Here is a 27938-nt window from a genome sequence, read left to right as displayed (position 1 = left end):
AGCCTAAAATTTTCATTAAGAATTGTTTCCAAACCCAATGCAACCAAAATCCGGAGGGATGTAGTAAATTAGGAAAGAATTTTTACAGCTAAGCTCGGGGATAAAGGCCTCATTTCTAGAATATATAGAGAATTGACTCATATGTATAATCATACAAGTCATTCCCCAATTGATAAATGGTCAAAGGATATGAACAGGCAATTTTCAGAGGAAGAAATTAAAGATATCTATAATCATATGAAAAAATGCTCTAAATCACTATTGATTAGAGAGATGCAAATCAAAACAACTCTGAGGTACCACATCACACCTATAAGATTGGCAAACATGACAGAACAAGAAAATGATAAATGCTGGAGAGGATGTGGGAGAGTTGGAACACTAATTCATTGTTGGTGGAGCTGTGAGCGCATCCAACCATTCTGGAGAGCAATTTGGAACTATGCCCAAAGGGCTACAAAAATGTGCATACCCTTTGACCCAGCAATATCGCTACTAGGACTGTATCCCCAGGAGATCATAAAAATGGGAAAGGGTCCCACATGTACAAAAATATTTATAGCAGCACTCTATGTAGTTGCCAAAAACTGGAAGTCAAGGGGATGTCCATCAATTGGGGAATGGCTGAATAAATTATGGTATATGAATGTAATGGAGTACTATTGTGCCATAAGAAATGATGAACAAGAAGACTTCAGAGAGGCCTGGAAGGACTTATATGACCTGATGCTGAGTGAAAGGAGCAGAACCAGGAGAACTTTGTGCACAGCAACGACCACAGTGTGTGAGAGTTTCTTCTGGTAGATTTGGAATTTTGTAATAACGCAAAAACTTCTTATAAAAAAAAAAAATCCCAAAGGTGGTTCTCAAGGTAAAATGCCTTCCACACTCAGAGAAAGAAATATGGAAGTCACTCACAAAATGTAGCAGATCATGTTTGTGTATGTGTATGTGTTTGTGTATCATGTTCTGATTTGTTATATGATTTCTTTCATTTATTTTAGTCTGACTACATAGCATGACTACAGTGAAAATATACTCAATAGGAAAGTATATGTAGAACCTATACAGAATTGTATGCAGTTGTGGGGAGGGAGGGGGGTAGTGGGGGGTAGGTGGGGGGGGGATAAAATCTCAATTGTATGTTAGTGATTGTTAAACATTAAAAAATAAAAATAAAAAAAAAAAAGAATTGTTCCTTAGGTTCATAACAGTTTTGACATATGCACATGACATCTTAAACTGATTTTTTAAAGTTAAAAATCTATAACCTCTTCTTTTATGAAACAATGAATGCCATAATACCATAAGGACATCTCAGTTATCTGGCATTCAGAAAAACAGGATCCTAAAGGGAAACAGGCATGTAAGCAGTGCTTACTGTGTGCTAGGCACCAGGCTAAGCCCTTTCCTATTACTATCTGATGTGATCCTCACCACCCTGAGGGGAAGGTGCTAGCTTTATTCTCACTTTACAACTGAGGAAACTGGGGCAAACAGAAGTTAAATGACTTGTCTATGGTCACGCAGATCAGTGCCTGACTCCAGGTCCAGTGCTGTTTACTGTACCAAACGCATAAAGTAACTGTGCTGTGAGAGTGGACAAGATGGAATTCTGAAGAACAAAGTGCCCCCTGAACCTCTACATGGCCATTACCCTTGTTGACAGTATGACTAAAGGAGAGAAGAAAGGCCCAACTTTTCCTCAAATACCTTCTCCTCCATGTCCAGTCCCTTTCTCCGCTCATTTAACTCTGTTGGTTTTTCGTCCTCAGAAGTCTCATTAGTAATTCTTCCCACAGAATTACTCAGAACTGGAGAATCACGCTTAATCTCATTTGCTAGAAAGATGAAACATTCAACTGTAAAAGCTTCAACAGCACAGAGACCTAGTTACTTAAAGGCACAAAGAATGTTATACAAATGAACCAAGAACTCAATGATTAAGATTTAGTGAATTAATAATTTAAATATGAATTATAACTTTGAAATTAAAAAAAAATTTCCTCTACACAAATAACCTAGGTAGAGGTCTCCATAATAAGTCAATAGTGTAATATAACTACCCTAAAGTAAGAAAGAGGTAAAAGGTTTGTAGACAATACAAAAAAAACTTCATGCTTATATAGTGTGGCTATTTTCTTTGATAAAAAAATCCGAAGGGTAACAAAGCAGAAATAGTATAAAATGATAAAAAATCAAGTTTATTACATTTTAATATATAGGAAACAACTGGATACTAATGAGGGAAATACCTATCTGTGTCTAGTCAACTACAGATTTATCCAAGTAAAAAAGTCAAAAAAGCAGAAAACACAAAATTAGAAGAATAAAAATGAGATATGAATGTGCATCTGAGGAAAGTCCAAAACATACTACCAACTGTAAAAAAGAAAAGGAAAGAGGTGAAAGAAAGATCACAGAAAGATATTACCATCTTCTAAAGAAGTTTTAATATATAAATCAACTACCATAACAAGGAGACCAAAAGGGGCTAGAAAACACGTCAGCCAGCAAACACTTTATCTCCTTGCCAAGCAGCTGGACAGAAAAGAAGAAAATATGTCGTTTTCTCTTGGTCTGGACCTATGATTTCATCACTGTCAGAAACTCCTGGTATGAAAACTCCTTCTTATCAATACAGATCATCAACTTTTTTTTTGGTAAATTACAAATTTAGAGAGCTGCATGGGACTCTGAAGAGTTCAATCTCTTGTCCTTGGATAAAGGAAATGAACAGGCACTTTTCAGAGGAAGAAATCCAAGCAAACTGCTAGAAAGAGGAAAGGACCTATTTAACCAAAAATATTTATAGCAGTTCTTTTTGAAGTGGCAAAGAACTGGAAACTAAGGAGGTGTCCGTTAACTGGACAACAGTGAGTGTATGGAATCTCATGGAATACTGCTGTGTTAAAAGAAATGATGAGAAGTATGGCTTCATGGAAAAGACTTGTATGAACCAACACAAAGTGAAGGGAGCAGAACCAGGAGAACACTCTATACAACAACATAAATAACTTAGAAAGACTTAAGAACTCTGATCAACAGAATAAGCCACTAGGATTCCAGTGCACCAAGACTGGAGGCAGAGATAAAGGGTTTGAGATTCAGAATAAGGCAAATTCTGGCAGCGGCCGCATCGAAATGTGTTTGCTTGACTGTGTGTATTTCCTGAGGAGGGTTTTCTTTTTCTTTCTTTCTTTTTTTTTTAAACAATAAGGGAGGCAGGTTGAAGGTAGAGAAAATAAGTGTTTGTTAACTGCAATAAAATTTAAAAGTGGGCAAGGAGAGGGAAAGAGAACAAATATAGGATTCAACTGGCCTTTAGGTTTTTGACTATTAAAAAAAGATTGTCGAGAGGATATGTTTTTATATGCCACCTTGAAACATAATTGGCTAGGTAATTCTGGCTAGCTCTTAACCTCTCAGTGTCTAGGGCAATATTCTCAGCTAGTTAGATGGTGAAAAAGTGCTAAACTCATCACAGGGAGCTCCCTATACTAAGAAAATAATAGCTTTGGACCCCATCCCCAATCTAAAAAAAATGCATTTGGTCAAGCAAAGCAAACTGTAGTCTCAAAGGCTCACAGAGCATCTCTCCCCAAATCACAAGATGTCTTGCACGACAGAAGTTAAATTTTTTTTTAAATTTTTTAAAGTGACCTTCTATCTGGTGACATCAAGAGAGGAATAAACCAGGGAGACATTCTGGCCAGAAGTGTTCACCACTGAGAGGAAGTCTCTGGACAAGTCCTTTTTGCGGATACCACTGTGCTGACTGCTTGCAAGGCCTAGAACACCACAAAGGCTTTTGGACAAGATCTGTAACTGCTCAAGAGTTTGGCCTAACTATCTATACAGGAAATAGCAAGTAAATGAAGAATGCTTACTGTGTATACAATTTATTATGAGAGGCTTGATCGATGACTCCATAGCGCTCTTGTACTAGTACATAGATATCTCAGACCAACATAGGAAATGCAGAATGAGATAGGGTTAGAACAGAGCGCAAGATAGGGAGGGATGGATTGCCTTTGGAGAGTTGTCTGATACTTTTAATGTCTCCAAGTTTCTCCCTAAAACAAAGGTTTATTTAAAAAAATAATAATATTCCAGGATGTTATGTGACTAAGTCAGGGAATACAATATATCCAAAGAACTAAATTTGAGAGCTGCCCAATGGGCAATGGAGAGACCCGTGAGAGGCACGAACAGCTTGCAATATGTTATAAACAAGAATTGGGCAAGATGAGTAGTATAAAGGATATCAGTAGCAAGATAAATATGAAAACAAGGCCAATCACAAAATGAGAGATGACTAACGTATTCCATTGATCTCTCTGCAATGTCAAGGGAACTGGAAGAAGGCTCTTCCCAAGGATATCAGGAAATCCCTATGAAAGTTACGGGATAACCAGGACAAAAGTTGCAAAGGATGGGCAAGTACAAATGGATTTTGTCAGTAGCATCTAGGAGAGTATTTGCATGACAGCACAGATACATCCATGTGAAGTGGTATAACTCAAAACTCACTTTAACAGTATATCATATGACCTTAGTAAGGTCAAGTAGTTTTCAAAAAATTTTTAGATCTGGTAGCCAAAGAAATATAATTAACTAAGCCATGTCATTCAAAGCAAATGTCAGATTTTAAAATAAAGTTGTTAAGATATTTTAAGATTTTAGAAAAAATCACAAAAATAATTCAAAGAATAACCAGAAAATGTTTCCTTGAAGATTAAACTCTGAAAAAGCCTTTTTCAGATCACAACTACTTAACAGGTTCCAAAATGGATTCATCCAAGTTAAATGAACTAATTTTTGATCAAGCCTGAAAATTAAAAATTCCCTTTTAGTATTATATTGCAATTTTGAAAATTTAAGTTATTACCAGCTATAAATGAAGCACTGGAACAGATTTCTGATGTCAGTGATCCATGGTCCTGTGCAGGAAATTCTCTATTATAAAGCAAATAAAATTTGAAAATCAAAATTTATAATCAAGTGATATCTATCACTGGCTACAAGTAACACGGTATGCCTAGTGCAAATGCTAATCCTCTGTAAAGCCTTACCCAATACTCTAGTTTACAGAAATATCTCCACATCATTTGAATTACATTTCTCTATACCATTATTAGGCATGTAATCATAGATTTTTTAAATCAAAAATGCAAGGAAGTATGTGGTATAAAAGCATTTTATATACATTCAAGTTATTGGCCTAGGTTCAAATCCAATTTCTGCCACTTCTTTACTATCAACATGAACTTGGACAAGTCATGAGCCCCCTTGAGGCTCAGCTTTCTCATCTGTAAAATGAGCAGATTGAACTATAAGACTTCTCAGTCCTTCTCCCCCCCATTCCTTCTAGCTCTCAACCTTGGATCTTATGCATGTCTCTAAATTCCTCAGAAGTCGAACCCTTGCTCCTGTAAATCCCCCATGCATACAGTAGACACTCATACTGGTACCTTTATTTTCACATTCATTTCTGAATCTTTCTTCCTTTCCCCTACCCATCAAGTCTAACAGTGACCTTCCAGTTGGCTCTTTTCCTTCCCCCTCTCAGATGGCATCATAGAATTCTGGATTTCCAGTGCAAGGTGGGGAAGAACTGACACTCTCTCCACTCCAGGCCAACATCAGGGCAATTTCATCCACCCAGTGGAGCAAGGCTCGAGTGCTTGTGTTTGGGTCCCTGGTGGCCTTTCCATTTTTTATGGGTTTATTTATCCCTGATCTTTGGTAAATGAGTATTGATGCTAGAATGAATGAACTGAGGCACAGAGAGATCCAGAATTCCTGGGTCCAATCAGTGAAACTAGTTGGTAGCAGAGGAAGCTTTTGCACTGAAAAGGACAGCCACCAACAAAAGGACCGGCCTAAGCCTGGCAGTTTTAACAGCAGACATGTATCAGAGATTCTTTGGACAGTAAAGAACAAAGATGAAGTATAAAAAGCCTAAACAGCAAATCCACAGCTTTATGCTCTAATGAGATTTAAATATGAGCCTCTGCGGTGGAAGAATGCTACCATCATCTCCTGCCTTGCAGTCTGAACTAGCTCTTTTCCTTTCGTTTATCAATGTTGGGAATATGGGAGGCAGGCATACTAGTGCATTGCTGCCAAGGCTGTAAATTGGCACAACCATCTTGGAAAGCAATTTGGAAGAATGAAAATAAAATGACTAAAATGTCCGCACCCAGATTCCACTACAGATACCCCAAAGAAATGTAATACAAAGGAAATTAATACAAAAAGGGGTCAATCACAAAATCTATTTATAAATTTAATAGAAAGTCTGCATGTACACCACAAAATTTATCACAGCACATTTTGTGGTAGCAAAGAACTAGAAAAAGGGGCCCAATGACTGAGGAATGGCTAGGTCCACTGCAGAAGACAAACGGAGCATGAGAGTTGTAACAAATGACAAATATGATGACTACAGAGACACACATTAAGACATACATAAACTGAAGCAGACTGAAGAGTAAATAGTTGAAAAACCACACAGGACTCCAACAACGTAAAGGGAAAGATGCACACAACAATCCTACGTGACTAAGAACAAGTAAGGCCTCAAAGTAACGTTATAGGAAGGCGCTCCAGTCACTCCTTGGCAGATACGCAGAAGACAAACTATGGAATATCACCATGCTAAGATAAACAGGGAGTGCTGAATCCTGAGAAGCATGGAGAGACATAGGAACTGATACAGAGTGAAGCAGATCTAAGAGAACAACCTATACAATGCTAAGAGTGTAGAAGAAAAGAATGCCAAACATAAGACAAAGGGAACGTGGTCAAGTGACTAGGACCAAGTATGGCCCCAAAGAAGCAGAGGTAAGGGGTGCTGCATGAGGTTATTTTCAGCTTCTTTTGATGTACTGATTGGTGGTGCTGTTTTCTCTCTCTCTTTTTAAAAACACCAAGTTCTAAAAGATTTCCTCATGACTCAATTGCCCCTTGAAACAGCAAGGAAGGAATTATTTGGGGGATGGAAAGTGTTTTCCCCAAAGCAGAAAAAAGACAACAGCTGACACTTCCCCAAACATTAGGGGTTTATTTTAAAAGGAAGGAATTTTTTATTTGGACAAATACTGAGTAAGATTATAAATACTGTAAAATTCGGGTGCCTGGGGTAATTTGGTTTTGAAAAAAAACTGTGAAGGAAATACTAGGGATTTTTAAATGCAATGTTTGGGAAGCCACTGGGAGCTGTAACACAGGGACTTTACTGGAACTCAAGGCTGGATTATCCACCCTGGGTCCTAGAACTTTCTAGAACTTGAATACAAACAGATGCTATGGGAGGGTAGGGCTTCGGTTTAAAAACAGAGGTGATGTTTCTTGTTCTCTAACGGTCTAATGGTCATCACTCACTCACCAGAGGGGCAAGGGCCCCTCTGGTGCTCAGGCCCCCAACTGCCCTTCTCTTCATCTCTCTCACTTGCACATGGCAAATAGAAGTCTTGTACCAGCCTTGAGGGGTCTCTGGCTGAATGTCTGCTTTTGCTTGACATTTTTCTCTGAGCATAAGAGAAATATCAAAATGTGGATCCCTCAATGGGACCAGTCAGCAGGATTAATTTTTTGCATTGGCAATGATGACCACCAATAGGAACAGAGACCCAAGCTCTGGCCGGACTGGTCAAACCCCTTGGAGTCACCTATGCCAATAGGAGCATGCCTGACTTCGCTAATATGGTGGGGATCAACTGGGGCAATGACACCTTGGTCTGTGTCACCAGGTAAAAAGGGGTGGAATTCAAGACCCAGAAGAGACTACCCAGGGATCTGGGGGTAGTAGCAATACTTGTATTAGTTTTCTCAACTGTAAAATGGGGACAATAATAGTGCCTAACTCCCAGAGGTATTTTGTAAAGCACTTAGCATAGCATCTGGCGCATACTAGATACTTTCTAGTATCTTCTCAGCATGGGGGGGTGGTAGTGGTGGTGGTTAACAGGAATACTCAGGTCCCAGCACTGATGGGGGATTGCCACGTCTGGCAAAGGAATACAGTGCTTAGTCCCAATCACAAAAGATGGCACTACAGGGCCCAGGGGCACAGCTCCTAGAGGCACGAGCAGTGACAGAGGCTGGCTCAGTGGAATGTCACTCTGATACTGCCAGTATAGTACTCTAGGAGTCCCTGGGGCAGCTCCTTCCCAGAGAGGGCTTGGAAAACAAAAAAAAGACTGTCTGGAGATGGTATGCTTTCTGGTAGAGACAGAGTTCAAATTCAGCATCACACCTGAGAGCTCTGGGATCCTGGGGCAAGACACTTCAACTCTGCCTCAGGTTCTTCGAAGGACTGCTGTGAGGATCATAGGAAATATGGGCCTGGTTCATAGTAGGTGCTTAATAAATGCTTGCTCCTTTCTAGCCCACGTGGAAGCAGGCCCCATTAGCACCAGAGTGGGCACTAGCATGGACAGTAATAAAGGTAAGCCTAGAGTAGTCATTTTAAACTGACAGGGTCCCTCTGCACTATCAACATACCACCTGTGTCACTGAACAGCAATCCTAGGTAAGATTAAGAACAGGGGTTCTTAATCTGGTATCGATGAACTTAAATTTTTTAAAAAACTGTATTTCAATATAATTGGATTCCCTTGTAATCCTATTTATTTTATGCATTTAAAACATTATTCTAAAAAGGATCCATAGATTTCACTGGATAATCAAAGTGGTTCACAATACACAAAAGGTTAAGAACCCCTCCCTTAAAGGCTGATTCTCGTAACCAATCCTGTGTAGGTAGGAGACATCATCTTCACTGTAACCACAAAGTCTCAGAAGTTCCTTCTGGTCACTTCTTTACATGTGAGGAACTACTGTGATTCACAAAGATTTGGCATCTCCCACCACCTAGGCCACATTGTTTAGATGTGAGACTTGGCTTTTCAAAATGGGATGGTGTAGCCGGAATTTCTGGTCTTTTTTCTTCTTATTCAGTCACTCTCTCAGGAGGCCATTACCTTGCTTGTTGTATCATGGTTCTGCTATTTTTCTGGTTTCATTATTTTCTTTCAGAGCTACCTCTGCAAGGCTTTTCAAATCTCCAAGGCTGGGGTTGTCCAGTAAACAGTTAAAATCATTTCAGTGGTGGAAGATCTCTGAAAAGATATTTTTGAAGTTTGTGGCAGCAGGAATTTCTACCAATCTCCCACTATATGGGTTGGGCTAGCTCCTTCCTCATACAGCAGACCATACTGGGCACACACAGATGAATCAAGGCTCTGTCCTTGCTGAGTAACTTTGTGGACGATCCTTCCCCTATAATAGCTAAGAAATTCTTCCTTTGTTAATTGTTGGAAGAACACAGGTCTTATTTCACTATAATCTCCATGATCAACTACCAAGAGACTGGCCTGATTATTCTTGGTCTGCAACAGCCTCCCACAGATTGTAACAGCAATTATAAGTTAAATGACAAAATCTGGTTAAGTCATTCTGTAAATGTGTATTGTGAATCCTTTATGTTTAGCAGCTCTTTTGTGTGTAGACATAAAATACTGGTCGTATATGTGAAACTTTCTGTATGCTGAGTACCTTTCTCCTAATCCCTTCCTCTGTTCTTCTGCAGAAATCTTACATGTTAGCCTAAAAAACCTAAGCCATAAGTAAACCACAATGAGGCCATGGTGATGGATGTTTAAGCAACCAAGAACTATGGGAAAATGGTACCCATACTGGCTTTTCCTTAGAGGCCAGGATTTCCATTTAAACTCATCTGATTTCAGAGCACAAGGGCTCCTTGGGGAGAGAAGAGAATGTAGTACCCCAGCCTGGTGGACTCAGGAACAGAAGAGCTAGAGTTTGAAGCCACAATTTCTTATTACAAATTCAGGGTTCTACAGCTTAGCCCTGCACCCCAGCATAGGTGGCACAGTGGTTGGAGTGCTGGACCTGGAGTCAGGAAGACTCATCATCATGAACTCAAATCCAACCTCAGACACTTACTAGCTGTGTAACCTAGGTAAGTCACTTCAGCCTCTTTGCCTCAGTTTCCTCATCTGTAAAATGAACTGGAAAAAGAAATGGTCAACCACTCCAGTATCTCTAAATGGAGAAGACTGAACATCAATAAATATTTACTGATTGATTGCTTAAAGAAAGGCTGTAGGGCTTCAGTTTGTGTGAGTGGGAAAATAGTGCACAGACAGGATGAATGGCTTGGGGAAGGTCAGTTTGAGCTAACACCCAGCTGGCTGAGTAAAATTCAAAAAAGATATATCCTATGAAGACAAGAAACAACAAAACCATCAACTTTTCCTTACTGTCAGGACTAGTATTAGATACTCATTGGTCATGCACTGCAAAGAGCACGTTTTTTATACAATCAGAGAACACAGTTATATCATCAAAAGGTGGAAGACAGAATGTAGTTTTCCATAGATCGTAAATATTTGATGGATTAGAACATGACTTGCCCCTTCATAAGCAATAAAAATAGACGTAATCCGGCTTGAGGCCTGAAGAAGTATATGCAAAGTAAAGGAGCTCTCACAACCCATCTGAACTTTGAGACAAACCCAGAGTCCAGCAATTAGCAGTCTGTTCTCAGATGCCATATTTACAGTTTCAACAACACTGCCTTTTTTCCTCATTATGACTCAGCAAAATGTTTCTGAAGTCATTCCTTGGCAGTGAGTGTTCTGGAACAATGATTTTATGGCTCCTCCAATGGCTTGAGGATCTCCCTGATGTGGGAATTCGCTCTGATGATGAAGGTTACGGCCCATCCAACGCCAGCCAATGCCATGAGACTGGTGCAGGTACTCCCCAAAGTTTGCATGAGGGGAGAGGTTGAGTTTTTGTTTTTAAAAATATCCAGATTAGGAAAAGGCAAAGCCCCAAACAAACCCATACTCTCCCTGTCCTTTGCCTCCTTCCCATCTTCCTATAAACCATCTCAAACCTCATTCGGCCTCTTCCTCATGCTCTCCTCTGCCAATATTCTCCTTCAGAGTCAAGTCCTTAGCAAAGTCATTCCCAACCTTTGCCATCTTTGTAGAAAACACTAAATTGATAACTATATTTTCAACTACCTGTTGGAAAGTTCTAGGGTTCCTGATTATAAAACCTTAATTCACTTTCTGTTCCAGATAAGAACAGCTACTTGTTGATATCGAATCATGCCTTTTTTCTTCTCTCTGTACCTTTGCACACTATCCTCCATGCCTGGAACATTTTCCTCCAACATCCTCAGCCTGTTTTCCTTTAAGCCCCAGCTTAGGTGCTCCCTCCAATTCAGTCTTCCACACCTCAAACAGCACCACTTAGATTTCTTTCAGGCACTAATTACAATTCTCATTTGAGTTCTTTTGGGTTTGTCTTTCCCTTCTACTAGACCATAAGCCCCTAGACAGTAGGACCTAGGTCTTAGTTCATGTTCCCAACAATAACACCCAGTGAAAGGAGCTTTCTCATTACTGTTGTGGGTCCCGGAGTACTGGTTATTTCTGTTGAGGGTTCTAGCACCTTCCCAGTCACCCAGGCTGACAATCCTGGTGTCATCAACTTCTTGCTTTCATTCATTCTGCACATACAACTAGTCACAACACTGCTTGTGTAGGCCCCTTATTTCCATTCACCTCCATCATCCTCATTCAGGGCGCCGCCAAGTTCTTCTGGCAACTCCTGAAAGAGTCTTCTAATGAGTCTCTCCTGACTCCAGGCCATCCTCTGCTCTGCTCTCAGTGATTTTCCTCAAGAGTAAGTCAGACCACATCTCACTCATCACACACAGAATCATTCAGTAAATTCTAGCAGCCCAAAGTCCTCTGGCACTGAGAGCTCTTCAGAACTCTGCTCTTCTTACCATTTCAGTACTTTGTACTTGCACTTTATTCCCCTCCATGAACCCTCCCATTCAGCTTCACAGACCTATTTGCTGTCCCTAACATATACTACTCCATTTCTCATCTGTGCACCTTTGCACGGGCTGGTCCCCAAGTCTGGAAGGCCCTACCTCTTAACCTCCACCTCTTTACCTGGCCTGTCTTCCTTCAAGATTTTGATGTTAAATCTGTGCTGATTCAGTCCTAGTGACCCTGTTGCTTCCAGTGTTGCTGGCTATCTTGGTTGGGAGAAGCGGCATCCAGCAGGCAGCATGCCTTCTGATCCCATCCCCTAGTCCTCTGAACTACTGGATAGCTGAGACACAGCCACATATGCTTCCTTCCTGCCCTCCTCACTGCTAGTCTCATCTCCCTATGATGTGGCAATGGCTCATCCCCTTTCAGAAAGGTGTATGTACCTATCAGGACTGTCTTACTCTTTTTTGGGCAGGTTGCCTAAAAGCAATTCCCATTTGAATCCTGGGAAGGTCAGAGCAGCCACGCCACCAATGCTTTCCTGCCTTTCTGTCCTTTTCCATTTCATAGGTCCTCATTACCTCTTGCCATGGACCACTGTAATGTCCTTTGAAACTCAACTGCCTCCCTCCTTCAAAACATCTTGTACACTGACCTCCAGATCAGCTCTGATTATGTAATTCCCTTGCACAAAACTCTTCAAGAGCTCCCCACTGCTGATGTAAGTTCTAAACTCCTTAGCTAGGTAGTTAGAAGCAAGCCTCTATTATGTGCCCCAAAACTACTTCTCCAGTTTCATTTTCTACTATCTACATACATAATGAGGGTAAAGAATTTGGCTGCCTGGAAGCGGTAAGACCTGAGTTTAAATCTGGCCTCACACTGGTACTGTGTGACCCTGGGCAAGTCACTTAACTTCTACCTCAGTTTCTTCAACTATAAAATGGGGATAGCAATAGCACCTACTTCACAGAGTTATTGTAAAGATCAAATGAGATCAGATCTGTAAAATGCCTAGTACAGTGCCTGACACATAGTAGGCATTTCATAAATGCTTTCCTTCCCCCAAATATGAGTTTAACTTGGAAAAAGAGGGATCCTCAAAATAAAGGTCCAATATTATCCAAGTCTTTTTGTCTTCACTCAACTCTTAAGGCCTCAAAGCACATCATCTCATATTTGTACCTTAGATTCCCTATCTGTATCAGAGAAACAGTAATGTTTGTTCTATCTCCTTTATATTTGTGACAGCTGATGACCTAATTATTCCACAGTTCTATTCTAAAGCACTTATAGAAATAATAAAATGTACATCCTCATTCATTGTGACCCTTGTCTGACTGCTCGTCTCTGGGCAAAAAGGAAACCAATTTTCTCCAAGCCAAAGATGAGCTTTGAAGGAAAGTGATAAGGGTGTGTCCATAGGGTGGGGGGAGGGGGAGTGAGGGAGTGGGAGATGGAATGTTGTGTAAAAGGACCAGTGAAAAGAGCCTATTTGGCTGGACCACTGAGGATGGAAGAGGAATAATGTGAAATAAGCCTCAAAAAAGTAGTTTGGTCCCAGGTTGTAAAGGGCTTTAAACGCTAAATAAAGGAGAATGCAGTATTTGATCCTAGAAAAGGGGCTTTGAGTTCAGAAGTGACCTAGTCAGATCTGTGCTTCAGGAAAGTAACTGGCTGCTACGTGGAAGATAGGGACACCAATTAGGTGGCTGCTCCAATAGTCTAGCCAAGAAGTCCTGAATTTGGACTTTAGAAGTGTGTGAAGGGGACAGATATGATAGCTGTTGTAGAGGGAGAATTGTCAGGAGTTGGGCAACTGATTAAATATGTAGGATGACAGAGATAGTAGAGGAGGGAGAGGGAGGGCAAGAGAATGCACTGATGGGTGACCTGGTCAGACCTGTGCTTTAGGAAGACTACTACAATGGCTGAATAGAGGTGAGTTGGAGTGTGGAGTAACTTGAGGCAGGTAGACCCCCTGGTGAGCCTGTACTTGAGTGGGGGCAGTATCAAGAGAGAAAGGGGCTCATACGAGACATGCTGGATTACTTTATGTGAAACTGCCAATTTCCTTTTTTTTGGGGGGAGGGGAGAGGTAAGTTACTAGACTAAGATTAGTAGAATGTTGCAGATATCATTTATCTAGAAATTAGCCAACTGGAATACTGCGTCTAGCTTACAGCATATTTTAGGAAGGGCAATGGTAAGCAGGGAAGGGCAACCACAACAGTAAAAGCTCTCACATTCATGTCTCAGAAGAACTGGTTGGAAGAACTAAGGATGTTTAGCCTAGAAAAAAAAATGGGATGGGGGAGGGGAGGGAGAAACACATGATAAATCACCTTCAAGTATTTGGAAGACTGTCTTATGGGAGAAGAAAGAGGTTTGTTTCCCTTAGACCCAACTGTAGAATTAGGAACAATGGATAAAAATCATCCTTGCAGTAAAGAACAGTGTCCCAACAATCACAGCTATTCAAAAGTGAAGTGAGCTGTCCAAAGTACTAGCAGATTTCTCCTCGATGGAGATATTCCAAGAAAAGTCCATACGTAAGAGAGATTCTTGCTCAGTATTGATCAGTTGGAATAAATTCCCTTTGAATTCAGACTCTGTGATTAATACCTGTCATATTTCTGGGGGAATAAAGGTCAAAGCAAACACCTGGAGTAAGATAACTGTAACCTCTAGAGTTTGGCTGGCTGAATAACTTCTCAACCCAAAATCATACCACACAGTGTGTGGTACACCTTACTATTAGATACACAGAGATAGCACACACTGTATTACATCTTTTGTCCTACCCAAGTGTCATTACTTTCAAAGCAGATGTCTGAATTTTTGGCAGCAAAAACTACTCCCCTCAAGATCTGCACATGCCTGCATGGAAGGAGGAAAAAAAGGCCTATTTTGATATTATCAATGAGGCCTAGTTAGAAGTCTGATTCAGAAAGGCAAAGCATTTGTGTTCCACAAGTGAAATGGTCTCAAGGTTATGCTACCTTGGGATTTCTTTCCCTATGGTGCTAGGACGCCACCATCTATTAATCCAGTTATGATAGGTCTCACATTATACTTGTAGAGATGTAAAGCTACGGACTATGGTAACGAGGTGATGAGAGCCTGAACCAGAGGGGTATCAGCGTCAGAGGATAGAAGGGAGTATATGGGACAGATGATGGGATGGATTCAGAGCTAGTCAGATGGCTAGACTCAAGAGTCACTGTAAATAGCTCAATGTTAATTTGATAGGTCTCCAGAATGCAGTGAATCCAAGGATCTGTGCTCATCTCTGTGCTGCTTAAACTTTTATAAATGATACTAAGTGGAGTAAGATAGCCAATACTTCTGGAGGATAGATCTTGACAGGATAGGGCATGGGGCTGAACCACATAACATGATAAACACAAAATAGTACATTTGGATAAAAAAAATCACCATTAAAAGTACAGGAAAAGTGAGGTATGCTTGGACAATAGGTGGTCTAAAAAATGACCTTCAGGTTTTTGTGGATTGAAAACTCAATATGTAACAGTAGTGTGATGAGAGACAGTCAAAGTTAGTGGAATCTTGGGCTGCGTGAAAAGCACAGCTCCCTATTTCAGGAAAAGGGAGGCGAGAGCACCACTGTACTCTGCCCTTCAGACCCACTTTGGCACAGCCAAACACTTTTAGGATGGGGTGACAGGGGCAAGATGCTAAAGGACTTTGAGACCATGTCAGATGAGGTTCAGTTAGTCTGGAGAAGACACAAGGTGACATGGCAGCTATCTTTAAGTTATCTGAAAGGCTGTTACGTAGAGGTGTTAGACTCGTTCTGTTTGGCCCCAGGAGGTAGAACCAGGAGCAAAGTGTGGGAGTTATGACATTTACAGCTTCTCAAAAGAAAAATGGACTATACTGCAAAGTGGTAGGTTTCAACTCCTGAAGGCTCTTCAGCAGAGGCTGGATGACAACTTACATCAGTTCTCACGTGGGTTGGATTAGATGAATACAGAGGTCTCTTTCAGATTTCAAATTCTGATTCTATCTCCCTCAGAACCTGTTTGAATCTGGGTCCCAAGAGCCTTCTTCTCTGTTGCCAGAAAAATAGGGCTTCTTTGTGTCTATAAGTGTAAAGTAGCAAGGAACTAGGGTGCCTGTCTAAGCTAGGAATACGAGTCTGCTCTTACTGATGAGATTTGACACTCTAGCTCAGCCAAGCAAGCCTGAACTTTCCCCTTTATCTCTCTCCTTTACTTGGAGGGAGAGATATCTTTATATGTCTATGAAATGATAAAGCCTGATAGTCTTCTACTTTGGTCTCTCATATTAAGACCAAAATTAAAGGTGCTTCCTACATTTACAAAAATCTGGAAATTAGCATTTATAGAATATTAGGTTAGTAAATGCTATTAATCCAGTCTTGAGAAAATCATGAGTTTGACCTGCATCAAATAAAGGTAGCAAAAGAAGCTTAAAAAATAATGCAGAGAAACTGCAGACTATGTTAATGAAGTTGAAGAATATTAATTCATAATACAAAAATGTGAGATTTGGCCAGGATAATGAAATTTTCAAGGGCAGAAATTAGCAATTAAAAATTGGGACAGTCTTGCAATTAAGTAATACCATGTAAACTACAATGAGAATCTAGCAGGTTGACAGTTTGATGACTCTGAAGTATGATATTTTCAAATTCCCATTAAATTATGGATAAAACGTGTTAAACAAATGTACAATTTTTCTGAAGAAATATTAGTACTCCTAAGTAGATTCTGGTACAACCAACTATTGTTTTTCAGTCACGTCCAACTCTTTGAAACTGCATTTGGCAAAATTTCTTGCCAAAGATACCGAAGTAGTTTGCCTTTCCTTTTCCAACTCAGTTTACAGACGAGAAAACTGAGGTAAAAGGTGTTAAGTGACTTGCCCAGGGTCACACAGCCAGCAAATGTCTGAGGTTGGATTTGAAGTCTTCCTGACTCAAGGCCTAGCACTATCCCCTGTACCACCTAGCTGTCTTACAACCAACTGAAGTTACATCAAATAAAGCCAGACTTAAAGAGTAATCTACAAACCAAGGAAGTATGTTTAAGCAAAGACTAAAATAGCCATAACACTTGATCCCCTAAACCAATTTTTTTACCCCAGAACATAGCAGTTATAACAAATACCATGCATATATGATTCACATGCAATCAGGAATAAAAATTTTGTACTTCCAAATCATTAAGAAATTAAGTTTCTGAACACTAAAAACAAAATACTACTTGGGTAACTGTCCAGGGTAGGTTAGCATAATGTTCACATACCTAGTTTTATACCTATAACATGATTATCTAAATACAAATACTGCACAATATAGTACTTTGTGCAGAGACAGAAGCTAATACTTTTGTCTTCTACAAAATTAACTCTTCAAACTCCAGTTTTTCTTAATCACCAAAAAATAGAAGATGTAATTACCTAGCTTAAAAGCTATGTAATGAGAGGGAAATGCATTTGAATGTATGGAATTTTATTTCATGATTGCCATTAGAATATACCGCTGAAATAATTTAACAAGTTGACATAAGAAAAAGTGCTTTTCCTATCATAATGAAGGTTGACAACCAGGTGGTTTTTTTTGGGTGGGGATGGTGCCAGTCCAATTGAGGGGAATTATCCTAACGCATGATGTGTACGTGAGGTATTGAAGTAAAATGCAGAGAGGGTAGTCAATCGTGATTATTTCCATATTTTGCACATCACTTAGCTCACTTAAAACTATCTTAAAATTCGCCACACTCACAGCCCCCTGAGAATTGAGGCAAAACAGACTAGTGTAAAAAAAACCACTAAAGTTGAGAAAGACCTGCCTTCAAATTTTGGCTTTCCTACTTCTTACAAGTGACTTGAGCCAAATCAACCTCTCAGTCCCTAAAATAAAGAGTCTGGACCAGGTCCTTTCTAATTTTATGATCTTAAGATGGCATTACATCAGAATGTAGTAATGACTAAAAAAAAGGTTGTTTGAACCTTAAAGATTTAAGACTGCACAGTACCTGTAGTTTTCAATGAAACTCAAATATCTATTAAGTACATATCCTCAGTAAGAACTGTGCTAGGCATCTAGGTGGTGTTTTCCAACCTAACTGTAGAGCCAGAGAACCCACCTCAAAGTCAGCACTTGGTTAAGTATATGAATATTCATACCTAACAACATTTTTGTGTGTCTACTTATGTGTTAGGCTTAATGTTGTCAACATTCTGTTTGGAAAGTGAAAAAGTTGATCATAATTATGTTTAAAGCGGAGTACTTATTAAATGTGGTCTCCTAGGATATCTTGTACTGGACAGTGAGTAAAGAGAAATAATTCATCACAGCAAGTGTAAGCTTCAAGTACATCAATCCTATATGAAGTCTCTAACAACGCCATACCTCCCAGTTTTTATACTTTTACCTATGTTAAATACAGAATATTGAGCTCATTTCACTTAAAGGATTGAAGAAAAATGAGCGACCCTCTCCCTTAACGTATACGGCATTTCCCCATTCAAAAGCCACTTCGTGAACATTAAACATTTGAAAAACCAACAACAAAAGTGTCAAGGGAGTAAGCACCTTTCAGAAAAGGAAATGTATTAATCCAGAGGGCATAAAAAAGGATAGGAATTTAAAGTATACTGGGAACCCTATTTGCTATTAGTGCTTAATAGATTTTACCATTAACTTCATAAACAATTTTAACATTCACTACTGATTTGTAAAACTTCTCCAAATGCAGCAGGTGCACAGTCAAAAAATGGTTTTCTATCATATGTATACATTTGATACTTTTAGGAATCAGGTTAGGTAAGACTTAGATAAACCTTTTCTTCCAGTTTGCTTTTACCATAATTATTTCCTAGTCTCAGTACTGTGATCTGAAATTATATTAAAAGTCTGGAAAAAACAACAACATACCACCCAGCTCACTGGTAACTGAACATACAAAGTAAAAAACAAACAAACCCTGAACTTCTGCAATATTTTGTATCTAAAAAGGTACCTCTTTACATGCTGACAGGCATACCTAGAGTCACTGCTTGGCTCTCTTGGCTCTGGAAGTTTCAAAGGCTTTGAATCAATTTCTTGGCAGTCTTCAGCACCATTAAGTTTCTGGTTTTTAAAAGCATCATCTGAAGTAAACAAAGGTTCTCCTTCAACTCCAAAGAGGTCTGGATCATCCTGAATTACATCAATTATAAGGACATCATCTTCATAAGCCTGAAGTATATCTGGAAATGCAACTTTAATTTCTGTAAAGTTTTTTCTGGATGCTTCCTCACCAACTTCTTCTCCAGATGAAATAAAAGAATCAAAAAAGTGAGGCTCCCTGGAAGGTGAACATGTAAGGCTTTTCTTTGTATATCTAGAATCAGAGGAAAAATCATCCTTTTCACAGACAGGAGTAGGAGGTACAGCTTCTGTGACAGCCTCAGAACGCTGGTCAGGTGGGGTGGTTTTAGCTTGTTTGGAGAAGCTCTGAAAAATAGTGTTAGAGTTTTTATTGTAGATCTCTTCAGGATTGGTTTGTATTAGCAGGGCACCACCCGGAATACACAGAGATTTCTGATTTGAATTTACTGTACTGTCAATTTCTTTCATTCTATTCTGCCTAATCTCTGTTGTACAAAAATTGTCAAGGAGCTCTAGGGGACTATAGGCTTCCTTCTCTAATTTAACATTTACCTCCTTTTTGGATTCTGTTTTATTCCTAAGTAAAGGAATTTTAAAGTTTGTCAGTCTCCCGGTGTTTAGCATCTTCACTAAATTTGGCACTGCAAGTGTCTGTTGGGCAAGAGCTGCTTTCCTACTCAAAATTTTGCCTGCAACGTTGTTCACATCCTGATTATTGTGAGAAGTAGAAAGATTAAGTTTTGCTGAACTTCCTTTATCTTTTCTTGGATTCACTGCCAAGTGCAGGTTCGTATTAGTTAAATGAGAATTTTCACCCCCACTAGAAATCACCTCAGATTCAATTCTACTCGGATCTTCTGACTTCCCTTTTTTGTTACTATTCATATGCTCCTCTATATCCATTAAAGGGGATGTTAGTGCAGTAACAGATGACAAAAAACCTGCTTTTATGTCCACTTTTTCTTTACTTGAAGGTACTTTCTTTGCTTCTGTAACAAAACTCTGTAATGTTAATTTGGAGTTATCAGCTAAGAATTCATTACTTAGAAGCAGCCTATCTGAATTATCTTGACATAAATTTTCTTGAGACCCAGAAGGAAAGGCATTTGAATCAATTAAGATACCTTTTTTACGAGACCAAACAGTTGTCCTGGCACATGAATAGCAAGGCCAAATTCTTTTACCAGTCATTGGAACTGTTCTTCTACAGCTTACTTTTAATTCCTCAGTTTCAGTGAGGCTTTCTGAAGCTTTCTTTTCAAGATAACAGTAATCAGTAACATCAAATATATCTCGAGATAGTTTCACTATAGGGCTTTTTACCAACTTAAGATGTTCATCAGACTTTGTGCTTTTATGGTTAAAAGGCTCTGGAATGGTCTTATTTCTTTCTTTCCTCCCACAGAGTTCAAATGTTTTCTCAAGGGTGTCATTTGCATGGTGTCTTGCACTCATCTTCTTGTGATTCTTCTCTTCAGGGACTTCCTGAGCACTAACAGAGTTATCCATTATGGAGGAACCCTTTCTTAAAACAACTGAATTTGTCTTAAACTCTAAAGCATCTTTGTTTTCTGTGAATATTTGCTTTGCTTGCAACAATAATTCATCTGATTTGTTATCTACCTTCGGGAAACTTCTTGCAGTGACAGTTTCATCCATTTTTTCAGACAATCTCATCCTTTTCCTGGGTTTTCTTCCAACTCCTTTTTTTAATTCTTTGGAGTGCTTGCTTTTTGTATTTTGAAAGCAAGAAATTGTGCCATTATTTCTGTTATGGTGTAATCCTTCTTTGTTCCCTTCTAGCAACACCTTTTTTGCTCCTGAAATATTTTCTTCACTTAGCAGAAGATGAGGGGTAGCATTCATGTCACTCTTCTCCACATTCTCTCTCTTCATCTTCGAGGTCATTTCTGCAACAGGCACATGCTCACCACTTTTATAAGTATGTTTCCTTTCATCAGCAGAATCCTTAAAAAAAGTCTGGCAATTATAGTCACCTTTAATCACTGGACATGTCTCAACTGTAGGGGGCAGGCTGTTATGAGAATAATTGGAACTCTCCCTACACAGTCCATCTTGGAACTCTGCTAGACTATTTGGCACATCCCTGTTCTCGGTTAATTTGGGAGAGGAGTTCTGTAGACCTTTAGGTTTGGGGATTCTAATTTTTCTTTTATTACACTGTGCCAAATCTTCCTTGCCCAAAGTCTGCATTACAGTCATACTTTTAAATGCATTGGACTCCATTGTTTGAAAAGATTCAGAACTGATTAAAGATTCCTTCATGTTACAATCACAAGGCAAATTCAAGTCAGTTGCTTGCTGAAGTTCATCTTTTCCATTCGAACCTTCTTTAGTTTTTCTCTTTGCTAAATAAAAACCAAAAAACCAACATTTCAGGTGTCTTTCAAAGAAAAAATGTAATTTTCTACTTCAACTTCAAGATATTATGTAACACTACCTTAAAAAAAAAAAAAGGAGCGAGAGAGGGGCTGAGTTAAGGTCAATACTTTAAAAAAAAAAAAAAAAAGGCCAATTTGGATTCGCCGAGCCCCCTCCAAGAGGGCAGCTTCCAGACACAAGGTCCGGACGCACCTAGGACCCTGCCCCCTGCCCCAGACCCCAGCCCCAGCCTCCTCCTCCGCACCACGACACCCCCCTTCCCCGCCCCCCCTCCGAAGGGCCGAGCTCCGAGGAGACCCCACCTTTCTCCTTCGGCTCCGGGCAGGGGCTGGCTGCGGCTCCCGGGGCGCCCAGGGCCTCCAGCCGCGACGGCTGCTCCGAGGGCCGGCTCTGGCGGCGCCGTTTCCTCTCGGGGCCCGAGGCGTCGGCTCCGGCTCCGCGGGGCTCCGCGGGCAGAGCGGCGGCGCCCCCCCTCCGACGCCGGCTGCGGCCCTGGCCCCGCTGCTGCTGCTCCGCGGCCGCCGGGACCTCCTTGGCGCCCGCTCTGCGGCCGCGCTTCCGCCGCGGCGCCTCCTCCTCCTCCTCGGCCTCGGCCGCCGCCACGGTCTCCCGGGCCCGCCGCCGGCGCCACCGCCGCCTCTGGTCCCGCTTGGCTGAGGCGGGGTCCGGGCCGGGCCCCGCTGCCGAGGCCGAGGCCCGAGTGCACAGGCGGCGGCCCGACGCCGACTCCCGCTCCCCCTCGTCGCCGCCGCCGTCGCCGTCGCCGCCGAGCCGCGCGGGCCCCGAACCCCGCGACCGTAACCGCGGCATAGCCCGCCCCGCCCCCAAGCAGCCGCCGCCGCCGCCGCTTCGACGTGCACCCCTGCTCCGGCGGCCGCCTCGCGCCAGCCTCGCTCCCAGGCGCGCGCCACTCGTGCTCCTCACACCCCGAGGCCGCGGCAGCGGGAAGCGGAAGTGACGCGCCGCACCTCCCTCCCCTGCCAGCCTGGGCCGGGTCCCCGGGAGGTCAGGCAGCCTTCGGAGCCAAAGGGAGGCCGGAGGGGGAGGGGGAAGGGGAGGGGAAGCAGGAGGGGGTGGGGGAGGGAGCGAGGAAGCCTCCTCTGTCATGAGGCCTCGGAGGCGAAAGCGAGGCTAGAGAGGGAGGGGGAGCGGGAGAGATGCCCGTCTATCAGGAGGCTTCCCAAGCGAAAGCGAGGCCAGCCCTGGAGGAGCAGGCAGTGGGAGGGACAGAGGCCTATCAGTCAGGTGGCTTCCCTAGCGAAAGGGAGGCCAGCGCGGGAGGGGACTGCGGAGGAGAAGATACCGTCTTTCTTACCCCATGTGCCTCTCTCCTTGGGCGGGAGAGGAAACCGGGGCCCCGCATCCATCAACAAGCAATTATTAGGCGCCTCGTGTGTGCCCGAGACCACATGCACGGCCACACCCCTGGCTTAGCTGGAGGTCCCAGCAGCCTTTGCGCTAGTCCTAGAGAGCATCTCCTCCCTCTCCCCCAGGGCCTCCAGGCTGTAGCCCTCCCCCTCCCCCTCCCCCTCCCCGGGGGCTGGCCGGCGGGAAGTTGGTGGCCCGCCCGGGAGGCTCGGCCCTTGCCCGCTTTGCCACCTCTCCCCCCAGGTCCTCCGGCACGCGGACCACGCTGCCTGACCCTTCACCGGCACGGCCTGGTCCTCGCTGATCCCTGACGCCGAATTCTGTTCCTTTCCGGAATCCCGCACTCACCCGCACAGCCTTCCATCCCGCAGGCGCTTAATAAGTGCTCGCTGCCCTCCAGAGCCCGAGTGAAAGCCCACCTCCGTGGGCTGCCCGGGGCCAATCCCTGCAGGGGCGCCCTGTCCTCAGGCCGGCTCCAAGGAGAATCACGGGGAACAGCTCTGCCCCACCCCCACGGCCAAGAGGACCACCCCTCCCCCCCAAACCCCACCCACCTTCGGCGTGGCGGAGAAGCGGGTAGGCCGCGGCAGCGAGTCCGGCCCAGCAGGCCGCCTGTTGGAGGAGCCCCGCGCCTTCCGCCGCCCCCCAGGCCGTGCAGAGACCCCGGGAGACGGCGTGGGGCCCGCCCCTCCCCTACCGAGACCCGGGCCCAAGGTGATTTCCTCCGTGGGTCCTTCCCGACCCACAGAGCTGAGTGAAATTCCTCCCTCGAGCGCTTTCGTCACCCTCGTGCATGTAATTAAAAATATAAATGAGCTAGTTACTTGTCCACTTACATCCTCTGGAAGTGGCTCGAGGCAGAAGCTGTCTCCATGCGCATTTCCTTTCTGTCCCGACGGCCCCCACCCCCCACATTGGGTGGAAGAGGGGGTGCTAATGTTGCTAAATAATCCCTTGGACCTACGGAGGCCACCCTGGACTCGGAGGGAGAGAGTGTGATCATTAGTGTTCTTACTCTTTAACCAGTCGGAGCCGTGCAGAATCCCTGGGTTTTGCCAAACGATTAGTTGCAAATTGCCAGAATCATAAGTTTTTTCATTATGAGGAGAGGAAAGTAGAAAATGTATTTTATGCTTTTTGGATCTTTTATATCTCTTTCCCGCTGGTACTCCCTGAAATAGAAGTGAAAAAACCAAAAAACAAAACTCTCCTAACAAATACTCACCATCCAGCCAAGAACCCACGTGGACCTTGTCTGAGAATCTCCCTCTTGTTCTGCATCCCAGCGCAAGGCTCTCTTGTCTCCTAGGGCTGTGGGTGGGAGGCACGCTTCCCCTTCAGTCCTTGTGGGGAGCTCGGTGCAAGGTTTTCCAAATGTATCGTTACAATATTTTAACATTGTATAAGTTGTTCTCCAGTTTTGCTCTCCTCACTTATAGAACCTTTATAGAGGTCTCCTGAAAGTATCCATTTCATCTTTTCTGTGACATTGTATCCTGTTATGTTTGTTATAATTGGGTTGGTTATTCCTCAGTAGGAATCGTTCCTCTAGTTTACTTTGAAACTACCTATATGGAACGCCAATTTAGAAATAATAAGAGCTCTTAGGAATTTTTTTTTTAATATTGTGCCTTTCCCCTCCTCTCTTTGGGGTATAAACTGGTCTACACAGTTTGGTAACTATTTGGGCATAGTTCCAAATTGCTTTCTAGAATGACCGTACTGACGTACAGCTGCACCAACTACATTAGTGTGCCTGTTTTCCCACAGCCCCTCCAACATTTGTCATTTTCCTTTTTTGCTATCTTTGCCAATCCAACGGGTTCGAAAGCTCAGAGTTGCTTTAAGCTGCGTTTCTAGGAATAGTGATTTGGAATTTTTTTCCCCACGTAGTGGATGCTAGCTTGGATTTCTTTCTTTGAAAACTGCCTGGTTCCATCTTTTGACCTTTCAGCACATTGGGAAGTGGTTTGTTTGAATCTGTTCCTTATGAGCTTGGATAAGAAAATTTTATTAGAGAAACTTGCTACAAAGATTGTACCCAATTATGTTTTTTTTTTCATTTTAGTTATAATTTTTTTGTACAAAACTTAAGATCTTTGTATATAATCAAAATTGTCCATTGTTTTCATCAATTCTCGCTATCTTTTGTTTTATCAAAATTGTTATACCCTGTTGATGTGAGACGCTTTTCCTCATCTAATTTATTTATATCATCTTTTATGTTTTTTATTTTTCATTTGCAGTTTTATTCTGGAATGTTGTGAGATATTGACCTAATTTCTGCCAAATGACTAGTTTTCCTAATAGTGAATCCTCTCCATAGGAACTGGGGTCTTTGGGTCTGTCAAACATTATACTGCTTTGTTCTTTTGCTTCTATATGCCACGTAGCTAATCTTTTCTATGAGTTGACCTATTTTTAACCAGAAATAGTTTAAGATCTGGCAATGATAGGTCCTTCTTCTTCCCATTCCTCCCTTCCCATCCCATTATTACTTTTAAAATGGCCTCAGTTTCTTAATTTTTAAAATGAAGAGATTAGACTAAATGTCCTTTATGATCTGATCAGCCACAGTCAGACACATTGAGTTCATCTCTAACAAGGTGATGTCATTTTGGTCATCTTCCAAGAACAAAGGACAATCACCACCATGACATTGATATCACAACTTTTAAATGACACGAGACATTTTAAACTACCTACCATACACACACACTATCTCTTCCCCTTACCCACAAACCAGTAGGGTACACTTTCTAAACAAGAAAATTACCTCAGTATGAATTATATGGGAATTTTGTTTAAATACCATATCTTAGCAGAATCATAACTTAAATGGTGTCTGGGACAAATTCCATTATGGGAGTGTGGTCATAGTCTGATCTGTCATTGTCCCTGTGCTGCTTGAGAGTTTCTCAGCTTCTCTGCTCCATCATAAACCCCTCTATAGCTGACCCTTCCCCTCCCTTTATTCTTTATCCCAGGATGGGCCCCCCCATAGATCTGGGATCTCTATTGCCCTCTTTGGGTAAGAAACAAACACTTATAGGCTTGGTTCTGAAAGGATGATTTTGTTTAAAAAAAAAAAAAAGTTTTCGTAGATCCTTTCTACTCTATGTGGTATTATTGGCAGAAACATTTTTACCATCTCAAGTCATACTCCTGAAAAACGTTCTGAAATATATTTTGCACTGTCCCAGTATGGGCTTCATCATCCTAATCTTTCCTCCTAAATGAATTCCTGGTTCAGATCCTTGATTCAATTTTAGATTAGATGTCCCTCTATGTAGGGACATCACCCAATTCTAGGTTCATCCAAAGATAACACGTGGTTTTCTGATAAGTGTCAAAGATCAATAAATCTAGTTCAACTACAGAAAAAAACCAAAGGCTTTTTAAAATTTTCTGCTTCAAAAGTCATGCAACCTACCAGTAACATTTAGGAATAGATTCAAGTCTCTGGAATACCTGATTAGCTTTCTTTCCACTAGGGGACCTCAGAGCTATAGCTACCAAAAGATACTGGATTCTTATTTCTTTCTCCCTTTCCCCCTTCCTAAACGCTAGAAAATACCTAAAGACTTGAAGGAGATGGATTAATTTATTTCTGTTTAAATTCTGAGTATCTACTAGTTATGACATTAGACCCAGGAAGAACTAAACTTTAGCAAGTCAAAAATGGTCATAAAACTTAAAAGCCAGAAAGCACCAGCTCTCCAGGGATCAAAAGAGATTTCAAGGTTCAGCTCAGCTGCTACTTCCTCAGGAAAGCCTTCTCTGATTCCCCCGGCTGGCGTTCTTTCCAGCTTTTAAAAATTTTAATTTACAAACCAATAAGTTATCAAATAGCTTTATACAAATTATGACTTAAATAGTTCGAACTTCAGGGCACAAAACATTAACAAAATACAAATCATTTCAATCTGTTAAGCAGGTAGTTGAAAGCAGATGACTTATAAGTTTGCCTTGTTGCAAATGCACTACTTGAAATTCACTAACTCTATTTAACAACAGAAACCAAAATGGTACATGAAAATCTGAAGGCTGCATCCTTAGACTCAGCACATTTTTAAGTCAGGATCTCTGCTCCAACGTCCATGGGGCTTTTGTTATATAGTACATACATATCTTTTCCTACCACCACCAGGAGCACGTAAGTTCTGAGATCAGGACTGTGGCCATTTCCCCCCTCACCTTTCATTCCAATTGTCTAGAACAGCATTTTGCCTGTAGCAGGGGGGCAGTGAATAAGCATTTATATAAGCATCTTTTTCATATGTGCCAAGTTCTATGCTATTTGATCTTTACAACAGTCCTTGGAGGTAGGTGCCGTTATTCCCATTTTACACTTGAGGAAACTGAGGCAAACATCAGTTAAGTGACTTACCCAGGGTCATACAACTAGTAAGTATCTGAAGCTACCTTTGAACACTCAGTCAGATCTTGCTGACTCCAGACCCAGATCCTTTGTCCACCCAGCCACCTAGATGCTTAATTAAAAGAATGCTTGAATTGAATCATGTAGAGTTAAAGTAGCAACTAGCAGCAAAACAAACAAACAAAAAAACCCCCCCAAACCCAAAATAAAACAAAACAAGAAAACAGTCAAGACTTGGATCATCCGTTCCCCCCACCCTATTCTAGTGTCCTTCCTGGAGCTAATATCAGGGTACTAAATTTGGGCTCAGATAACCAGTTTGATGATCTATTCTACTCTCTCTGTCCTTCAATCATTCTCTACTCACTAGACAGTTCTAATGAAAGGATAAATCCATTTCAGTATTTCAAATTAAATCTGTCAGAAAGTACAGCAGTGCCCTTCCATCTGAGTCACCTATTTATCTTAATATCTGATTTTTTTTATAGTGGGTCCATAAACTCTTCCTTTCTCTCCTCTGCCCCATTTCTAATACACACAAGTTAAATTATGAATGTCAAGAGCTTGATTTCACACTATTTGACAGAAATAATTAAAAATTCACTAATTTTTTTTTAAATCACTAAATGAAGAAAATTTCACTAAGCTAAAAAAAAAAAATATTAGACAGGTACTTATTCTCAATCCACTCAAAGATAATGGTCAAAGCAATCCATTCTCTCAGGTTCAGAAAATTAGTAATTCAAGTGTAATTTAAGAGGAAAGATTTCCCCATTAAGACAATCTGAGCCTCCTTAACAGTAGAAATATT

General features: G+C 41.6%; 1 protein-coding gene across 3 annotated transcripts in view; it reads right to left on the bottom strand.

Moving 5' to 3' along the window:
- TOPAZ1 (testis and ovary specific TOPAZ 1) overlaps positions 1-23262 on the bottom strand; it is a 66399-nt gene extending 43137 nt beyond the window's left edge. Inside the window, exons 1-4 of one of the 3 annotated variants that reach the window (XM_072651092.1) lie at positions 23095-23262; positions 18869-21344; positions 4892-4959; positions 1714-1841 (exon numbers count right to left, since the gene is read on the bottom strand). In XM_072651092.1, the coding sequence (XP_072507193.1) occupies positions 1714-1841; positions 4892-4959; positions 18869-21344; positions 23095-23110 (2688 nt within the window). In that variant the 5' untranslated portion in view covers positions 23111-23262. Of the gene's footprint in view, positions 1-1713; positions 1842-4891; positions 4960-18868; positions 21345-21680; positions 22204-23094 lie in introns of those variants that run through there. The other 2 variants (XM_072651089.1, XM_072651091.1) reach the window with 2 other exon arrangements.
- Positions 23263-27938: the final 4676 nt, after the last annotated feature.

This window comes from Notamacropus eugenii, chromosome 3 (assembly GCF_028372415.1).
Source record: "Notamacropus eugenii isolate mMacEug1 chromosome 3, mMacEug1.pri_v2, whole genome shotgun sequence".
NCBI classification, from domain to species: Eukaryota; Metazoa; Chordata; class Mammalia; order Diprotodontia; family Macropodidae; genus Notamacropus; species Notamacropus eugenii.
This window is presented reverse-complemented; position numbering and strand designations above follow the sequence as displayed.